The sequence below is a fragment of the Leucopleurus acutus genome (assembly GCF_964270905.1).
Source record: "Leucopleurus acutus genome assembly, chromosome: 16".
Taxonomy (NCBI): Eukaryota; Metazoa; Chordata; class Mammalia; order Artiodactyla; family Delphinidae; genus Leucopleurus; species Leucopleurus acutus.
Window position 1 is genome coordinate 38,238,720 of NC_139158.1, and position 18,940 is coordinate 38,257,659.

Sequence of the window (18,940 nt, forward strand, 5' to 3'; positions counted from 1 at the left end):
CGGGCCCCCCCAGTGCTGTCCACGGGGAAGCTGGGCCCAGGCCACGGGACCCCCGCTGTCCCCCGCAGTGGAAGAGGGCCTGGCGGCACCACAAACCCAGACTGTCGGGAGCCAGCAGTTTTCAGGAAACTCCAGGGCGAAGCCCAGTCGGCCCGAAGCAGCTCGAGACCAGAGGCCCAGGGACCCCGACGGGCCAGGCAGGGCTGCAGGAGAGACCACCAGCCCAGGGCGGGCACATTTTGGGCACAGGGGTTTGTTAACATCCTAGACAGTGAAGAATAAGAAATAATTAGTTTGGGCCTCAGAACCAGGAAAACTGGTTTTCCAAATTAATCCAGGAAGAGCTGTGAATCCACACCATCTCCTGCCACACACTGTAAGACCCTATCGTGATCCATAAAACTGACCTATTGAAAGCCTAGCTCCTCTCTCTCCAGACCCTTTTGAGGCCGGCATCTGTGACCTCACGTTCTCCCCAGTCACTAGGATCAAGACCCAGCTTTAATTACAAATCAGAAATTGAGGAGCTGGGTGTCAGCTGAGTCTCATCCGGCCGTGGGGCCCCCGGCCTGGGTCTTTGGTCTCACCTCCTTCCTCGATGCCCCCACGTGGCTCCGACCCGTCGGCTCCTGTGCAGGGAGGCCCGCAGGGCCCCGGCAGATGCGCGTGAGTGACCTGGACAGGGACATGGCCGTTCTGCTACTCAGGGGCTGTCTGCTCGTTCAGGTCTTATTTTTTGCAGAAATGTGTCCATTTGGTTGGACAGTTGAAAATCTCCTTATTTCTCCTGTCACTGTGGCGACTGTACCATTTTCATTGTGGGTTTATTTGCTGGTGGTGCTGGTCCCCATTTCCTTCTACTTTGCTGACCTGTGGCTCCTAGTGTCTTGTTTCCCCTTTTCTGAGGCACGTGCTTGAGGCAGTTTGTCTCCCTTTACACACGTCCGCTATGGACCCGTGTGCTCTCACCTCCCAGCACCTAACACCCCGGTCATCCCAGAGGCCCTGGTTCCTCCCAAGTCTTACCCCCACCTCCCCAGCCAGGGGCAGAGCCTGGACCAGAGCAGAGCCGGCTGGTGTGAACCTTACATCACACCTTTCATAAAAAACTAATTCAAAATGGATCCAAGACCTAAACATAATAGCCAGACCTAAACTTTTAGATCTTTACATCTTTGGAGGAGGAAAATATTTCTTAGATGGGACACAAAAAGCAGAATTGTAAAGTTTTTTTTAATTGATAACTTGGACTTCCTAAAAACGTAAACTTCGCCTCTTTGAAAACTGTGTAATGAAAAGGCCACAGCTGGCAGTCATACATCTGACGGAGGACTGGCTCCGGGTTCTGCTAGGACTTCCAGCTTAGGGAGTCATGGGGGTGTCCTGGGCTGCACCCCAGAAGCCCTCGGCTCTGCCTCTTGCCCTCCCCAGCCTCCAGCCTGCCCTCCCACTGTGGTCACCTGGAATCTCCTCACCCGCGTTTGTGCAGCCCACAGGAAGCTCTGCGTGCAGCTGGCACTGGGGTCCCTGGGGCTCCACAATCAGAGGCGTCTGCCTGGGGGGCAAGCGGGGCTGCTCTGTTCCACCTTTGCTCTAGGAGAGCCTGGCACCTGGTAGGGAGGGCGGGATGTGAACCCTGCAGCCTCTCCTCCCCTCAAGTGAAGACCACCCACTCCCTATTCCCACCCGCATCCTTGACAACAGGGTCAAAATCAGGCAGGAAGGTGCCATTTTCAAGTCACTAAAACAACTTACAAGCCTGTCCTAAGCACCCCCCACCCCTGTGAGGGGCACGTACCACAGGTGCGTGGGGCTGGTCCTGGCCCCGACACCTGGGTGGACCACTGAGCAGCCAGCTGGAGTCCTGGGGCTACCCAGGGCCTGTTGATTAACAGTCACGGTGACAGTTGCCACAAACACAAACTTGTCACCTCCCAGTTGTGTAACTTCAGTGGCCTCCAAGCAGGGTCAGAGGCCGGAATCACAGTGTTGGTAGGTGGGGTCCTCACCAGAGGCACTGGGTAGCGTCTGCCTCTGAGATCATTTAGGATGTAGACATTGTGGGGTTGGTCTGAGGGAGGCGGGGCAAGTGGCCTGTCGGGGGCTTGGGGCCTGGGCCATGGCCTCCTGGGCACCTGGGGGTCAGCACATTGCTGCTGGGAAGGACAGGACCCCCAGCCCCCATGCCTCTGGTGTGGACTCCATGCATCACCATGGAGCACATGAAATGCAGTGGCTGGAGGGATCTCTCTCTCCACCCCCAGATGGTCCTCATCATCAGCGGGAATCTGAGCTTCCTGAACTGGCTGACCATCGTGCCCAGCCTCGCCTGCTTCGATGACGCCACTCTGGGCTTCCTGTTTCCCTCGGGGCCCGGCTGCCTCAAGGACCAAGTCCTGAGGATGCAGGAGGAGGAAGCTCGAGGGGCCAGGGCCCCATGGACACACGGTGGGTGACACCTGAAGGCGGATGTGGCTGGGCAGCCGGGGTGGTCTCGAGTTGATGGCACCTAGCCCTGTGCCCACACCAGTGCCCTGGGAGACAGGGCAGCATCTCCATGCCTGGACAGGGTCACTCCTGTCTGCTTGGTATGGACATTGTGTCCTGGTCCTCAGGAAGGGAGGCCCAGTGACCTCAGCTGGGGGGCCTAAGAGGGAGCTGCTGTGGTGGGGGCAGCAGCACCTCCCTCGGCTTCTGTGGGCCCAAGGGGCCGAACAGAGGCCAGGCCTAGGGGCAAGAGCCCACCCACTATTCCCCCTCCCGGCAGGCAGCGTGGCACGGCACACAGTCAACCTGGCGCTGGGCGTCCTGGTCGCCTGGCTCAGCATCCCTGTGGTCCTCAACTTGCTGAGCCCCCGGCAGGTCATGAACAGCTCCTTCAACCCTCTCCGGATCGTCAACACATATGGGGCCTTTGGCAGGTACCTCGGGGCCACCATGACCCCAGGGGGGAGACGTGAGGGTGAGGCCAGCCCTGACCTGCAGCCCCCCAGCCTCGCCCTCATCTGGTCAGGTCAGGGGTTGGGGTCAGGGTGGGGAGGTGCAGCCCTGACTGGTCTCCCCCCTACCCAGCATCACCAAGGAACGCACGGAGGTCATCCTGCAGGGCACCGCCAGCCCCAATGCCAGCGCGCCAGACGCCAAGTGGGAGGACTACGAGTTCAAGTGCAAGCCCGGTGACCTGAAGCGGCGGCCATGCCTCATCTCCCCGTACCACCACCGCCTGGACTGGCTTATGTGGTTCGCCGCCTTCCAGGTGAGGCCCTCGGTGGGGAGGCCCCGCTGACACGGCGAGGCCCGGGAATCCTGTGCTGGGGCACAGCCCGTGGGGAACCTTCCCAGGCTCCTGGCACAGCCCTCGCACGAGGATCTGTGGGTGCCCAGGGCTGGGCCTCACAGCCGGCTTCTCAGAGCGCTTCCACCAGAGGGGCCGAGGCATGCGTGGCCAACGCTGGGGCAGCCAGTGTCCACAGAGGCTGCAGCACTGTCGCCATCCCTTCTTGCCCAGGAAGATAGCCTCCAGCAGGCTCGGTCACTTGCCCGAAATCCCTGGCCCAGCAGGTGACAAAGCTGACAGGTGAACTGGGAACAGCCCCGCTCCATCCAGGTCCCTGCGGACAGCACAGTGGTGGCGGCGCCCAGGAGAGCGAGCAGGACTGGGGGCCCTGCAAGAACAGGAAGGAGGTGGTCCCAAACCAAAGAACTGCAGCATAGGCCCCCAGGGCAGCCCCCCCTCAAGAGAGGCTGGCCACCAGCCACACTGGCATCAGGTGCCCCCAGGACAACAGACTGAAGGCCGGGTGACCGTCAAGAGGGAGCACACATCCACGGGGCTCTCCAAGGGCCCGGTGGCAGTGCAGGCACCCAGCTATCTGCGCCCTGTCCTCTTCTCACCCCCAGACCTACGAGCACAATGAGTGGATCATCCACCTGGCAGGCAAGCTCCTGGCCAACGACGCCCAGGCCCTATCCCTGCTGGCCCTTAACCCCTTCGCAGGCAGGGCACCGCCCAGGTAAGATTCCCCTCCCAGACAGGAACACACACCCCACCCCACCCCCGCCAACTGCAGCCTCAGCTGCCTTTCAGGGCTTCTCCCCAAATGCAGGGTCTGCTCTGGGGGCTGGGCCCACCTCCTGGAAACATGCCCAGACACAATGGTCTGCGAACCTCAGGTACCACTCACCTGCTGAAAGGATGCAGGGCTCAGCCCGATTGGCTCTGAGCACTCGGCCCTCCCGGTTCCAGAGCCCCGCCCGCCCCGCCATCATCTAGTCAGGGGCCTGGTTGTGCCAGGGGCTCCTTGGGGCTCTCTGGCTTCCCCTGGGTGGCCTCTCCCTCTGAGGACTCCAGGCCTGTCTTGGGGGCGGAGGCTGACTGTGCTGCCCTTGCTCTGCAGGTGGGTCCGGGGAGAGCACTACAGGTACAAGTTCAGCCGCCCCGGGGGCGCACACGCCGCTGAGGGCAAGTGGTGGATCCGGAAGAGGCTCGGCCCCTACTTCCCCCCACTCAGCTTTCAGGACCTGAAGGGTTACTTCAGGTCACGGGAGTGGCCGTACCCCAAACCCGAATAGAGGTGGCCCAGGGCTTGTGCCCCAAGAAATAAAGTGGGAAGACCACGGGCTGGCTGCTCTGAGTGGGGTCTCCACAAGGACATCCAGGGAAGCTGACCCGGAGAGGAGGGGCTGCCAGGGTCCTGGGTGGTCGTCTGTGCTTTCTTATCTCCCCACAGTCAGTCCCTGTGGTTCCCAAGTCTCTTCACTTTGGGTTCGTCAGAGGAATCCCCAGAAAGCCCCCAGCCCCGCTCCACCCAGATCGCACCCCTTGTCACCAGGCACCCCCCGCCCCAGACACCAGCATCCCAGTGTTGCACCCAGCTATGGTCTGTCCCAGGACCACCTGCCCATGCGGCCAAGAAGAAAGCCTGCCTCTCCTCTCTGCTCCCCCAAGTGGGTCCCCACCACGTCCAGGAGTGTCCTGCGCGAGGAAGTAGTCAGGGCTCCCTCTCAGAACCCACATGCGCCCACATGTGCTCTCCACAGTGACCAGCACCTGAAGGTGTGGACAGAGGGCCTCTGTCCTCCTTGGGTGGGCCACCCCCACCAGCCCTGAGTGATGTGCCTCCTCCCCTCCTTTGTGACCACGTTGCCCAGTCTCACACCTGGAGCCTCCGGCTCCCTGACCTAGGGTGGGAGGACGGGACAGCAGGGCGGTCAGCCCCAGCGCTGGGGTCCCCAGGGCAGCGATTCTGAGGCCCGGTCACTGCAGGTTGAACTGGATTAATGGTGTGTTGCTTGGCAACCCTACTGGTCTGTGGCCCAGAACCTCTACAGCCTGATGTCAGTGGTGAGTGGACACCCACCTGCCCCCCACCATCCGGGGCGCCTGCCGCACTTTGGAGGGTCCCAGCGGGAATGAGGTGGTTCAGGCTAGGAGGCCAGGCTGAGGTGGGCACAAGTGTGGATCTGTGTGGAGGCCTCCCGCCTGCCTGGGGGCCTGGCCGGCCCAGGTGCCAACAAGAGAGGCTGTGTTCCTGCTCGCAGGCAAACAGGCGCCCTGTGTCTGTCGCAGGACAGACAGGGCCTCAGACAAGGAGCCTGGAGCCAGCAAGTCTGCCTGCAGCAGCCGCGTAAAACTACCACCAGCCTGCTGGAATGGGCAGCCCTTACCGGGGGGCTGTCCTTGGGACCCTGCCAATGGGTAGGAGCACCAGGGGTGCCCCTGTGGGGCCCGGGGTGGGTAGGGGGCCTGAGGAGATGCTGTGTCTTGGCTCGGGGTGGCCCTGCAGCCCCAGAACCACAGGTGGCCTCCCTGCCAGAAGCCATGGTGGGTCCCTGCTCTGCCAGCCCTTCCCGCCACACTCTGGGCTCGCTGCCACCCAGGGCTCGGGCAGGGGAGGCCCCCAGCACTCCTTGGTGTGGGCTCCTCTCTGAGCCTTGGTCCAGCTGTGCCCCCCAAGGCTCCTGGGACAGCCCCCCAGTTATACATAGGAGGCTGTGCTTAGACCTGTGGGCTGGGTGGGGCCGGGGCTGGAGCCGGTGGCAGGAGTGACACAGGAGGCCCTGAGCCCATCCGGGGGGCGGTGCGGGGGGGGGGGCAAGAACTAAATGGCCCCACCCCTCCTGGGACAGGGCAGCATCCTCTCACCCCGGGGGACGTCCCAGGTGATCCCTGGTCAGGGTGGGCACATGGCCCTCTAACAAAGCAAAGACTCTGCCAGACCTGCACACCCTTCCAGAGGCTCTGGTTCCCCCAGGGCCCACCCATCTGCCAGAAAGGGTGCCAGCCCCACCTTCAGAGCCTGTCCTGAGACCACACCCTCCCATCAAGGACAGCCAGACTGCACCTCTCCTCCACTCAGAGCCCTCCCAGGGCCCCCACCTCACTAAGCATGAACCTGGGGTCCCTGCCTATCACCTCCGCCCACTCCCCTGCATCCTCTCCATTCCACATGCCCACCAGCCGTGTTGGGCCCCAGGGCCTTTGCACTGGTAGCTCGTGGTGCTCACCTCTCCCAGGGACTCCTCTCCTGCCTCTGCTGGACTCCAGGCTGCTCCTGGTCACACACGGGTTGGCGGGGGGCTCATCCTGGCCCCCCAGTGCTGGATACACTGTTGACCTGATGAAAGAGAAAGGCCCAGACACTTAACGTCTGCTCCACCTGATGCTGCCTCAGTCCAGCTTCAGGACAGTCAGCTGTTTCGGGGGCAGGGCAGGGGGCTGAGTGCAGGGCAGGGACACAAGGTGGGGCCTTGGCTCGCCCCTCCCGGCAGCTGTGTCCCCATGAATCATCCACCTGGCAGCAGGGGATGCTTGCAGGTGAGGGTCCGCCTCAGGTGAGGTCAACAGGAGGCTCAGATGCATGTTGGAAACTGAATTTCACCTTCTAAAACCAGGAGTCAGCCTGAGGCTCCTGGGGAGGTGGCAGCAGGAGTCTTCTCAGACCACAGGAGGGGCGGCCTGCTTGCGGGAGGGGCTGCCCTGGAGAGGGGTGAGCAGGGCATGACCAGAGCACCCTGACTTCCAGAGGGACTGGGAATTTCAGATCTGTTCTTCCCACCTGCTCTCTTGAGCCGACGCCCCCTGGAAACCACTGCCTGACAAGCTGGCCCTCGCTGAGACCCCCACCCAATCTGAGGGTGTCTCCCCCTGCAGAGCACTCTGCCCCATGGCTCTCACACATCTGAATGGGGTCTGTCCGGTGCTGGCAGCAACGCCCAGGCCCAGCCGGGACCCCGTAGGCTGCAGAGTGTGCCCAGCCCCCCACCCCCCACCCCCAGCTCTCCAACTGGAGGGCGCTGTGCTCAGCCCTCTTGCTCCAGGATGGGACGTGGGACTCAGGATTCCAGTCACAGGGCAGTGGCTGAGCTCAGGTGATCCGCTGAACCTGGCTGTCGGCCCATCCAAAGCTGTGGGCTCAGCCAGGGGCCTGTCTCAGGGAGGACCCACTGTCTCCCTCTTGCTCCAGGACAGGGCGAGGGGTTCGGGTGCAGGTCCCGTCCCCACGAGGAGGGTGTGTACCAGCCTCCCTCTGTCAGAGGGCCTCTGGGCATCTTCCCCTTCACCAAGAGGTTTTCACTCAGAGGTGATCAGTGCATCTTGGGTGCCTGCTGAGGCCAAGCCCACCCTCTGTGCAGCCTAGTTCAGATCAGAGCCCTCCCATGGGGCATCCCTGGGCAGGGTTCACAAGCCCTCCTCTCCCTGGGCTTCTGCATCTGCACGGGCATGGCCTGACGCTTTGCGCTCTTAGGCCACCAGCTCTGGAGGGACAGGGTCAGCAAACTCCCAGCCTGGTGGCTTTGTGGGAGCAGGAAGATCTCCACATCAATGCGTGTTGATTTCAAGCATGTTAACCTGAGATGTCGTGGAGCGCTTCGCTGCCTTCCTCCATTGTCCCCAGCATTCCCCACAACCTCTGGGCCCCACGTGGAGTGAGGCTTCTCCCTCCTGATGTTCATTCAGGGCTTCTCTCTTGTCTCCTCATCAGTCTTCTCACAGCCCAGCTTTGGCTTCTTCAGTCAACTGTCCTCTTCCACTTTCTGTTTCACATACATACGTTGTTATTTCCTTCCACCTTTTTCAGGCTTGCCTTCCGTCATCTCCTCGAGTTGCAGACTTTATTTCTTTCTAACCCTCCTTCTGATTTCTAGGAAACACAGCTAAGGACCACACACACACAAGTGGCTGCACCCACAGGCTCTGTTGACCACTGTGGGCTTTGTCTGTGAATTCTAGAGACTGTGATGTCCTCTTAACACATCAAATAATAGAGGTGGGGATTTAAATGTTCAAACGAATGGATTTGGGAGGCAGTCTTTTACCTTGAATTTTATCACCGTGTTTGCCACTCCCAGCACCCCTCACCCCCCCATGCCTCCAGCACCCTGGATTAATGCCCCTTTCACAAGTGAACAAATTCTGGTGGAAAGGGTACCTCCAATTCTGAGACAGCTACTTGCATCCCTCTGCTGAGGGGTTCCCTAGTTCAGTTAGCATCATGACAACCTGTCCCCTGGATCCATCCCTGCCCTGTATCCCACAGCCTGAGGATACCATGGACCTTTGTCCCCAGGGATTCAGTTCCAAAGCCACTGGGTAAGGTGGAACTCACATGTCAGCAAACTGACCTTTAAAGCTCCTAAAGTAATCAGCAAAATTGATAGAACTGTAGCTTGACTGACAAAAAGAAGATACAAATAACTAAAATCAAAGTTAAGTGGGGACATTACTACCATCATTACAGACATAAAAAGGATTACAAGAGAACAGTATGAACAACTGTAGGCAACAAATTAGGTAACCTAGACAGTGGACAAATTTCTAAAGACACACAAAATGCTAGAAGTGACTCAGGAAGAAATAGGAAATTTGAAGAGATCTATAGCAAGTAAGGAGATTGAATCAGTAATCAAAACCTCCAGCAGAGAAAATTACTGCATCAGATGGCTTTGTTACTGAATTCTCCCAAGAATTAAAGAAAAATTAACACCAATCCTTCCAAAACTTTTTCCAAAGAATTAGAAAAGGAGGTAGGACTTCCCTGGTGGTGCAGTACTTAAGAATCCACCTGCCAATGCAGGGGACACAGGTTTGAGCCCTGGTCCAGGAAGATCCACATGCCTCAGAGCAACTAAGCTTATGTGCCACAACTACTGAAGCCCGTGCTCTGCAACAAGAGAAGCCACCGCAACGAGAAGCCTGTGCACTGCAGCAAAAGATAGACCCCGCTCGCCGCAACTAGAGAAAGCCCATGCACAGCAACGAAGACCCAACACAGCCAAAATTTAATTAATTAATTAATTTTAAAAGAGGAGGGAACACTTCCTAACTCATCCTGTGGAGGCCAATATGACCCCGGTAACAAGGCCAGACAAAGACACCAGTATCCTTCGTGAATAGAGATACAAAAATGCTCAACAAAATACTAGCAAAACAAATCTATCAGCATATTAAGAGGATTATATGCCATGACCAAGTGGTATTTATCCTAGGAATGCCAGAGTGGTTCAACATAAGAAAATCAATCAATGTAATACACCACATTAACAGAATACAGGAGCAGAAAGAAAAACATGATCATCTCAAGTGATGCAGAAAAATCATTTGAAAAAAATCCAACGCACTCTCATGATACAAACCACTCAGGGGCTTCCCTGGTGGCGCAGTGGTTGAGAGTCCGCCTGCCGATGCAGGGGACACAGGTTCGTGCCCCGGTCCAGTAAGATCCCACATGCCGCAGAGTGACTGGGCCCATGAGCCATGGCCACTGAGCCTGCGCGTCCAGAGCCTGTGCTCCGCAACAGGAGAGGCCACAACAGTGAGAGGCCCGCGTACCACAAAAAAAAAAAAAAAAAAACAGAAAACTAGGAATAGAAGGGAACTTCCTCAACGTAATAAAAGGCATGTATGAAAACTCCACAGTTAATATCATACTCAATGGTGAAAGACTGAAAACTTTCCCTCTATGACCAAGACCAAGACAAGGATGCCCCTTTTCACCACTGCTATTCAACACTGTACTGGAGGTCTAGCCAGAGCAATTAGTCAAGAAAAATAATTTAAAGGCTTTGAATTGGAGAGGAAGAAGTAAAACTATATTAACAGATGATATAATCCTATAATATAGAAAATTCCAGCAATCCACAAAAATATTACGGGAGCTAATAAACTAATTCAGCAAAGTTGCAGGGTATAAGATCAACACACAAAAATCAGATGTGTTTCTGTACCTGCAATGAACAGTCTGAAAAAGAAACTAAGGAAACAATACCACTTATAATAGCATCCAAAAGAATAAAATACCCAAGAATAAATTTAACCAAGGAGGTAAATGACTTGTACACTGAAAAGTACAAAACATTGCTGAAAGAAATCAAGGAAAACATAAATACAGTGGAAAGGCATCCATATCCATGGATTTGATGACTTAATACTGTTAAGATGACAATACTAACAAAGTGTCTACAGAGTTGAAAAAATTCCAATGGCCTTTTTTATAAAAATATAAAGACCAATCCTCGAATCCATATGGAATTGTAAGAGGCCCTAAATAATGAAAACAATCTTGAAAAAAGAATAAAGCTGACAAACTCACACTTCTGATTTTAAAACAGTACAAAGTAATCAAAACTGCTCATGGCACAAGGATAGACACACAGACCAACAGAATAGAATGCTGAGCCTAGAGAAAAACCCTTGCATGTATGGCCAAATGGCCTTTGACAAGGGTGCCAAGACCAATGGAAAAAGGATAGTCTTTTCAACTGATGCTGGGAAAAATGGATCTACATGCTAAAGAGTGAGCTTGGGTCCTTACCCCACACCATACTCAAAAATTAACTCAAAATGGATGAAATACCTAAATGTAAGAGCTAACACTATTACAACTCTTGAAAGAAAACATGGTTACTCTTCATGACCTTGGATTTGGCAGTGGATTCTTAGGTATGATGCCAAAAGCAAGAGCAACAATAACCCAAGATAAATTGGACTTCATCAAATTTAAAACTTTTATGCATCTAAAGACACTATCAAGATGTGGGACATATATACAATGGAATATTATTCAGCCATAAAAAGAAACGAAATTGAGCTTTTGTAGTGAGGTGGGTGGACCTAGAGTCTGTCATACAGAGTGAAGTAAGTCAGAAAGAGAAAAACAAATACCATATGCTACCAAATATATATGGAATCTTTTTTAAAAAATGGTTATGAAGAACCTAGGGGCAGGACGGGAATAAAGACACAGACCTACTAGAGAATGGACTTGAGGACACGGGGAGGGGGAAGGGTAAGCTGGGACAAAGAGAGTGGCATGGACATATGTACACTACCAAATGTAAAATAGATAGCTAGTGGGAAGCAGCCTCATAGCACAGGGAGATCAGCTTGGTGCTCTGTGACCACCTAGAGGGGTGGGATAGGGAGGGTGGGAGGGAAGGAGACGCAAGAGGGAAGAGATCTGGGGATATATGTATATGTATAGCTGATTCACTTTGTTATAAAGCAGAAACCAACACACCATTGTAAAGCAATTATACTCCAATAAAGATGTTTAAAAAATAAAGACACTATCAAGTTTGGGGTTAGCAGATGCAAACTATTACATATAGAATGGATAAACAATAAAGTCCTTCTGTATAGCACAGGGAACTATTTTCAATACCTGAGATAAACCATAATGGAAAAGAATATAAAAAAAGAACATATATATGTATAAATGAATCACTTTGCTGTACAGCAGAAACACAGCATTGTAAATCAACTATACTTCAATTAAAAAAAATAAAGACGCCATAGAGTGAAAAGATGACCCACAGAATGAGAGAAAATATCTTCAAGTCGTATATCTCATAAGACTCTACTATCCAGAATATATAAATAACTCTTACAACTAAGCAACAAAAAGACAAACATCCCAATTCCAAATTATTTGGATGGACATTTCTCCAAGGAAGACATACAAATGGCCAACAAGCACATGAAAAGATGCTCAAAATCCTTAATCATAGAAATGCACATGAAAATGCACACAATGAGATACCACTTCACACCCATGAGGGTGGCTATGATTTTTTTTAATGGAAAAAAACAAGTGTTGGCAAGGATGTAGAAAAATTGGAAACTTCGTACATTGCAATTGGTAATGCAAAACGGTGCAGCTGCTATGGAAAAGTCTAACAGTTCCTCAAAAAGTTAAACATTGGGTCAATTACCATATGAACCAGCAATTCTACTTCTAGGTATATATCCAAAAGAACTGAAATCAGGGACTTAAACAGATACTTGTATGCCAATGTTCACAGCATCATTATCCACAATAGCCAAAAGGTGGAAACAACACAAATGTCCACCAACAGGTGAATGGATAAACAAAGCATACAAGGGAATACTATTTAGCCACAAAAAGGAATAAAGTATCAGCACACACTACAGTGTGGATAAATCTTGAAAACATTATGCCCAGTAAAATAAGCCAGACACAAAAGGTCACCTGTAATATGATTCCATTTATAGAAATATCTAAAACAGGTAAATCTATAAAAATAGAGAGCTGACTAGTGGTTGCCAGAGGCTGGGGGGAGGGGAGAATGGGGAGTGACTGCTAATGGTACAGGGTTTCCTTTTGACATGATAAAATATTTTGGAACTAGATAGAGGTGATAATTGCACAACACGGTGATATATTAAATGCCACTGACTGTTTACTGTAAAATGGTTAATGTCAATTTCTTATTTCTTTAAAAATAAGCCTTCTGAGTGTCCTGAGACCCTGCCCCAGGGGGCTGGGAGACCTCACACTGCCAAGATCTAGTGAGAACAGTTGGGATGGGGGAGGGGTGGTGAGACAGATAAAGTGCTTCATCCCTTTTTTGCTAAGCGCATAGGGCTGGATTCACTTAAGGCTAAAACATGAGGCTCTGATTAGCCAGTGGGATGGAAGGTGGGCTTCCAGAGCCAGCATGTGACACATGGGCACTCTTTTAACTGATGGTCTTGGAAAGACAGTCACACATGCAACTACCAATTAGACGAGGAAAACTCGAGCAAGTGAAAGGGCAGCCGTGGCTACGTGATGTGGGTGATTCTTTTTTTTTTTTTTTTTTGCGGTACGCAGGCCTCTCACTGTTGTGGCCTCTCCCGTTGCGGAGCACAGGCTCCGGACGCGCAGGCTCAGCGGCCATGGCTCACGGGCCCAGCCGCTCCACAGCACATGGGATCTTCCCAGACCGGGGCACGAACCTGTGTCCCCTGCATCGGCAGGCGGACTCTCAACCACTGCGCCACCAGGGAAGCTCAATGTGGGTGACTCTTAAACCTACATCTGGAGGGCTTTCTGCCTGAGGCCGCCTGCCCCACCCTCACCCAGATAAGATTCTTAGCAAGGCCCTGGGACATAGTTGGGGTCCTGACCCCTCTCCCCACAGGTGTGTGACCACCTCATCCACCAGGACTGACCTCACTGGGTGGACAGCAGCTGACCCTGCCTCTGGGCAGTGTGGCTCACTGTTCTAGGGGTCATACCTGTCTAGCTGTTCCGCATGGTCCACACTGTTACAGCTTTATCATCGATCCCGGTACCTCACGGTCTCAGCCCCCACTTCTCATAACTGCCTTGACTATCTCTGGCCCATTGCTCAAAACAAGCTGAAGTTTCTTGTTAGTTCTAATACAGGCAGACCTCATTTTATTGCACTTCACAGAAATCAGTGTTTTTTACAAATTGAAGCAACCCTGCATCAAGTCTGTGGTGCCATTTTTCAACAGCATTTTCTAACATCAGGTCTCTGTGTCACATTCTAGTAATTCTCTTAAAAATAATGAAAATGTTTGAAATATTGCATTTGTGATGGTGCTATGTGATCAGTGATCTTTGATGCCACTATTGTAATCATTTTGGGCACCATGAACTGTACCCATGTAAGACCATGAACTGAATGGATAAATGTGTGTGTTCTGACTGCTCTACCAACCAGCCGTTCCCCCCATCTGTCTCCCTCTCCTCAGGCCTCCCTGTTCCCTAAGACACAGCAAGATTGAAATTAGGCCAATTAATAACCCTACAGTGGCCTCTAAGTGTTCAAGTGAAAGGAAGAGTTGCATGTCTCTCACTTTAAATCAAAAGCTGAAGATGATTAAATTTAGTGAGGAAGGCATGTCAAAAGTCAAGGTAGGCCAAAAGCCAGGCCTCTTGCACCAAACAGCCAAGCTGTGAATGCAAAGGAAAAGTTCTTCAAAGAAATTAAAAGTGCCACTCCAGTGAACACATGAATGATAAAGTGAAACAGCCTTATTGCTGATATGGAGAAAGTTTTAGTCTAGATTGAAGATCTAACTAGCCACAACATTCCCTTAAACCAAAGTCTAATTCAGAACAAGGGTAACTCTCTTCAATTCTGTGAAGGCTGAGAGAGACAAGGAAGCTGCAGAAGAAAAGCCTGAAGCTGGCAGAGGTTGGTTCGTGAGGCTGAAGGAAAGAAGCCATCTCCATAAAATAAAAGTTCAAGGTGAAGCAGCAAATGCTGATGTAGAAGCTGCAGCAAGTTATCCAGAATATCTAGCTGAGATCATTAATGAAGGTGGCTGCACCAAACAACGTATTCAATGTAGACGAGACAGCCTTCTATCAGAACAAGAGGCCATCTAGGACTTTCACAGCTAGAGAGGAGAAGTCAGTGCCTGGCTTCAAAGCATCAAAGGACAAGCTGACTCTCTTGTTAGGGGCTAATGCAGCTGGTGACTTTAAGTTGAAGCCAATGCTTATTTACCATTCTGAAAATCCTAGAGTCCTTAAGAATTATGTTAAATCTACTCTCCTATGCTCAATAAATGGAACCACAAAACCTGGATGACACATCTGTTTACAACATGGCTTACTGAATATTATAAGCCCACTGTTGACACCTACTGCTCAGGAAAAAAAAAAAAGATTTAAAATATCACTACTCATTGACAATGCACCTGGTCACCCAAGAGGTCTGGTGGAGGTGTACAATGAGATTAATGCTATTTCCCTGTCTGCTAGCACAGCATCCATTCTGTAGCCCATGGATCAAAGAGTAATTTTTGATTTTGAAGCCTTATTATTTAAGAAATGCATATCATAAGGCTATAGCTGCCATAGATAGTGATTCCTCTGATGGATCTGGGCAATGTCAACTGAAAATCTTCTGAAAAGGATTCACCATCCTAGATGCCATTATGAACTTTTATGATTCATGGGAAGAGGTCAAATTATCAACATTAACAGGAGTTTGGAAGAAGTTGACTCAAACCTTCATGGATGATTTTGAGGGGTTCAAGACTTCAGTGGAGGAAGTAATTGCAGATGTGGTAGAAATAGCAAGAGAACTAGAATTAGAAGTGGAGCCTAAAGATGTAACTGAGTTGCTTCAATCTCATGACAAAACTTTTAATGAATGAGGAGTTGCCTCTCACGGATGAGCAATAAAGTGGTTTCTTGAGATGGAATCAACTTCAGTGAAGGTGCTGTGAAGACTGTTGAAATGGCAACAAAGAATTTTAAATATTACATGAACTTAGTTGATAAAGCAGCAGCAGGGTTTGAGAGGATTGACTCCAATTTTGAAAGAAGTTCTACTATGGGTACAACGCTATCAAACATCATTGCATGCTACAGAGAAATCATTCATGAAAGGAAGAGTCAATCAATGTGGCGAACTTCATTATCTTATTTTAAGAAATTGTCACAGCCACCTCAACCTTCAGTAACCACCACCCTGATCAGTTAGCAGATATCAACATCAAGGCAGGACTCTCTACCAGGAAAAAGACTACAACTCACTAAGGCTCAGATGATGATTAGCATTTTTTAATTAAGGTATGTATGTAACATTACTCTTTTAGACATAATGCTATTGCACACTTAATAGACAACACTACAGTGTAAAGGTAACTTTTATATGCTCTGGGAAACCAAAAAATCATGTGATTTGCTTTATTGCGATGTTTTGGAACCAAAACCCATGGCATCTCCGAGTTGTGCCTGTAGTTTATGTGCAAATAGTGGACAGTATCGTTTCTCTTCTTCCTACCTGAGGTTCTTTGCCTTTTTGGTTTTTTGAGGGTTTGGGGTTTTTTTTTTTTCGGCCACACCACATGGCTTGCAGGATTTTAGTTCCCTGACCAGGGATCGAACCTGGGCCCTCAGCAGTGACAGCACAGAATCCTAACCACTGGACCACCAAGGAATTCCCTCTTTCTTGTCTTCTTGTGCTAGCTTCCAGGTTGAGGCCCACCATCTCTTACGACGTCTTGTCTTTTTTCTAACCTAGAAGTTGTCCCTTTAAAAAATCTCACCACAGTGAGCTAGTCTACTGCAAAAACCCTTTGGCTGAAACCATGTAAAAATGCTGGGGAAAAAAATAAATTTTGTTTCTGAACTCACAAAAAAATATATAATGCAGTGCAAGAAGAGAAGCTGAAAGCCAGAACAGTGCACCGCAGGCTGCAGGAAGAGGCACCTTGTCCTGATGACATGGGGACTCCCAACAAAGACCTTTCCATAAAACTAGAACCCTTTCAGGGCCAAAACATTAGACAACAAAATCAATGAAACCCAATTTGGTTCTTTGAAAATATCAGTAAAAGGGATAAACTAGCTACAAGGATCAGACAAAAAGGAGACAGAACACAAATTACAACATCAAGAAGGAAAAAGGGGACATCACTATAGATCCTATAGACATTGAAAGGACAATAAGAGAATATTGTGGACATTATTCTAATAGACTTGACATCCTAGTTGAAGTGAAAAAGAATTCCATGAAATATACACATTACTAAAAGTGACTCACAAAGAAAGAGAAAACCCAAACAGCCCCATCACAATTAAAGAAATTGAATTCATAATTTAAAATCTCACAAAGAAAACTTCAGACCGAGATGGCCTGATTGGTAAGTTCTATCAACATTTAATGAAGAAATGATGTCATTCTATACAAACTTTCAGAAAACAGAGGAGGAGGAAACGCACACTACTGATCAGAATATAAAAAGGTATGGGACTTCCCTCGTGGCTCAGTGGATAAGACTCCGTGCTCCCAATGCAGGGGGGCCAGGTTCAATCCCTGGTCAGGGAGTTAGATCCCACATGCATGCTGCAACTAAGAGTTTGCATGCCACAACTAAGGAGCCAGCGAGCTGCAACTAAGGAGCCCACGTCCCACAACTAAGGAACTAGCGCAACCAAAGAAAGAAAGACTATAAAAAGGTACAATCACATGAAAAACAGTTTGCCATTTTGAAAACATTAAACATGTACTACCATATGACCCAGCCATTCCTCTCCTAGGTATGAAAACACAGAGACCTTTAAGCACTGTTCTTAGCCGACTTATTCATAATAACCAAAGAGCTGGGAGCAGCCCAGGGGTCCATCAGTAGGCGAGTGGATGAACCCATTGTGATGTAAACATGCAAGTATTTGCATGTAAACATGCAAATAATTCTTAGCAATAAACAGATCAAATTATTGCTACACATTTGAACCTCAAAAACATGCTGAGCTAACAAATCCAGGAACAAAAGAATATACACCATATGATTCCATTTATATAGGACTCTAGGGAGGAAAAAAGTCCCAGTCAATCCCTCCCCAACTCCGCCCTGGCTAACCATTGACCTGTTCTCTGTCCCTGGGAAGTGGAACAAGGGAGTATCTGCAGGGGCTGGAAATGTTCCATATCTTAATTGTGTGGTAGGTACCTCAGTGTACACATTTGTCAAAAACCAGCAAGCTGTACACTTAAAATAGGTGCATTTTGTTTCATGTAAAGTACGACTGACTCTCTGCATAAAGCCCTGATTTGTAGTATTTTTTAATTTCCATGATCTAGACACTCCCACCACATCACTCAGCACAGAGCTGGGAAGGGGTGTGCATGGTCAGTCTTGTGCGGCGGTACAAGCCAGCTCTGGCACAATACCACTTGTCCCTCAGTCAAGTTGGTCTTGAAAAGAAAACAAAGAAACCCTGAAATATCATTACGGCAGGCTAAAATAAATAAGACTTTCAATACCAAGTGTTGATGAAGACACAGAGCAGTGGAAATGCTGGTAAAAGCATAGATTGGCGATATCTATTAAAAGTAGACACTTGGGAAGGGCTTCCCTGGTGGCGCAGTGGTTGAGAATCCACCTGCCGATGCAGGGGACACGGGTTCGTGCCCCGGTCCGGGAAGATCCCACATGCCGCGGAGCAGCTGGGTCCGTGACCCATGGCCGCTGAGCCTGTGCGTCCGGAGCCTGTGCTCTGCAACGGGAGAGGCCACAACAGTGAGAGGCCCGCGTACCACAAAAAAAAAAAAAAAAGTAGACACTTGGGCTTCCCTGGTGGCGCAGTGGTTGAGAGTCCGCCTGCCGATGCAGGGGACATGGGTTCGTGCCCCGGTCCGGGAAGATCCCACATGCCGCGGAGTGGCTGGGCCCGTGAGCCATGGCCGCTGAGCCTGCATGTCCGGAGCCTGTGCTCCGCAACGGGAGAGGCCACAACAGTGAGAGGCCCACGTACAGAAAAAAAAAAAAGTTGACGCTGTACATACCCAGGACCCAGCTGCGCCATGCCTGGGGCGTCCACAACAGAAGTGTGCACTACAGGTCACAGCAGCACTGTTCACTAAAGACCAAACACCCATCAGGAGTGAAGAGGTGGACGGGGGTCGTGCACTCACACTACGGGACACTTTACTGCACTCGGATACACGCCTCGTGACTTCACTTACAATACGATGCTCACAGGCAAGCGGTGCTAAGTGCAGGGTTGTGGTCACGTTGGGGGACACCGACCTTCAGCCTCTGAACATTTTCTGAGCTCATATTTTGTGGACTTTTGTATGTGTTCCAATTCACAATTAAAACGTTTTTGACAGAAAAATCTGTTTTCATCGTTGAGTGTCAGACCCTTTACACTGTATTTATTAT

The 18,940-nt window shown here is 50.7% G+C and overlaps 1 protein-coding gene across 1 annotated transcript in view; it reads left to right on the top strand.

The window, feature by feature from the left end:
* Window positions 1-4,614, top strand: part of LOC309972637 (lipase maturation factor 1) — a 36,119-nt gene extending 31,505 nt beyond the window's left edge. Inside the window, exons 4-8 of the mRNA XM_082856420.1 lie at window positions 2,265-2,448; window positions 2,768-2,921; window positions 3,073-3,256; window positions 3,901-4,013; window positions 4,398-4,614. Coding sequence (XP_082712546.1) covers window positions 2,265-2,448; window positions 2,768-2,921; window positions 3,073-3,256; window positions 3,901-4,013; window positions 4,398-4,572 — 810 coding nt within the window. The 3' untranslated portion in view covers window positions 4,573-4,614. The remainder of the gene's footprint in view (window positions 1-2,264; window positions 2,449-2,767; window positions 2,922-3,072; window positions 3,257-3,900; window positions 4,014-4,397) is intronic.
* Window positions 4,615-18,940: the final 14,326 nt, after the last annotated feature.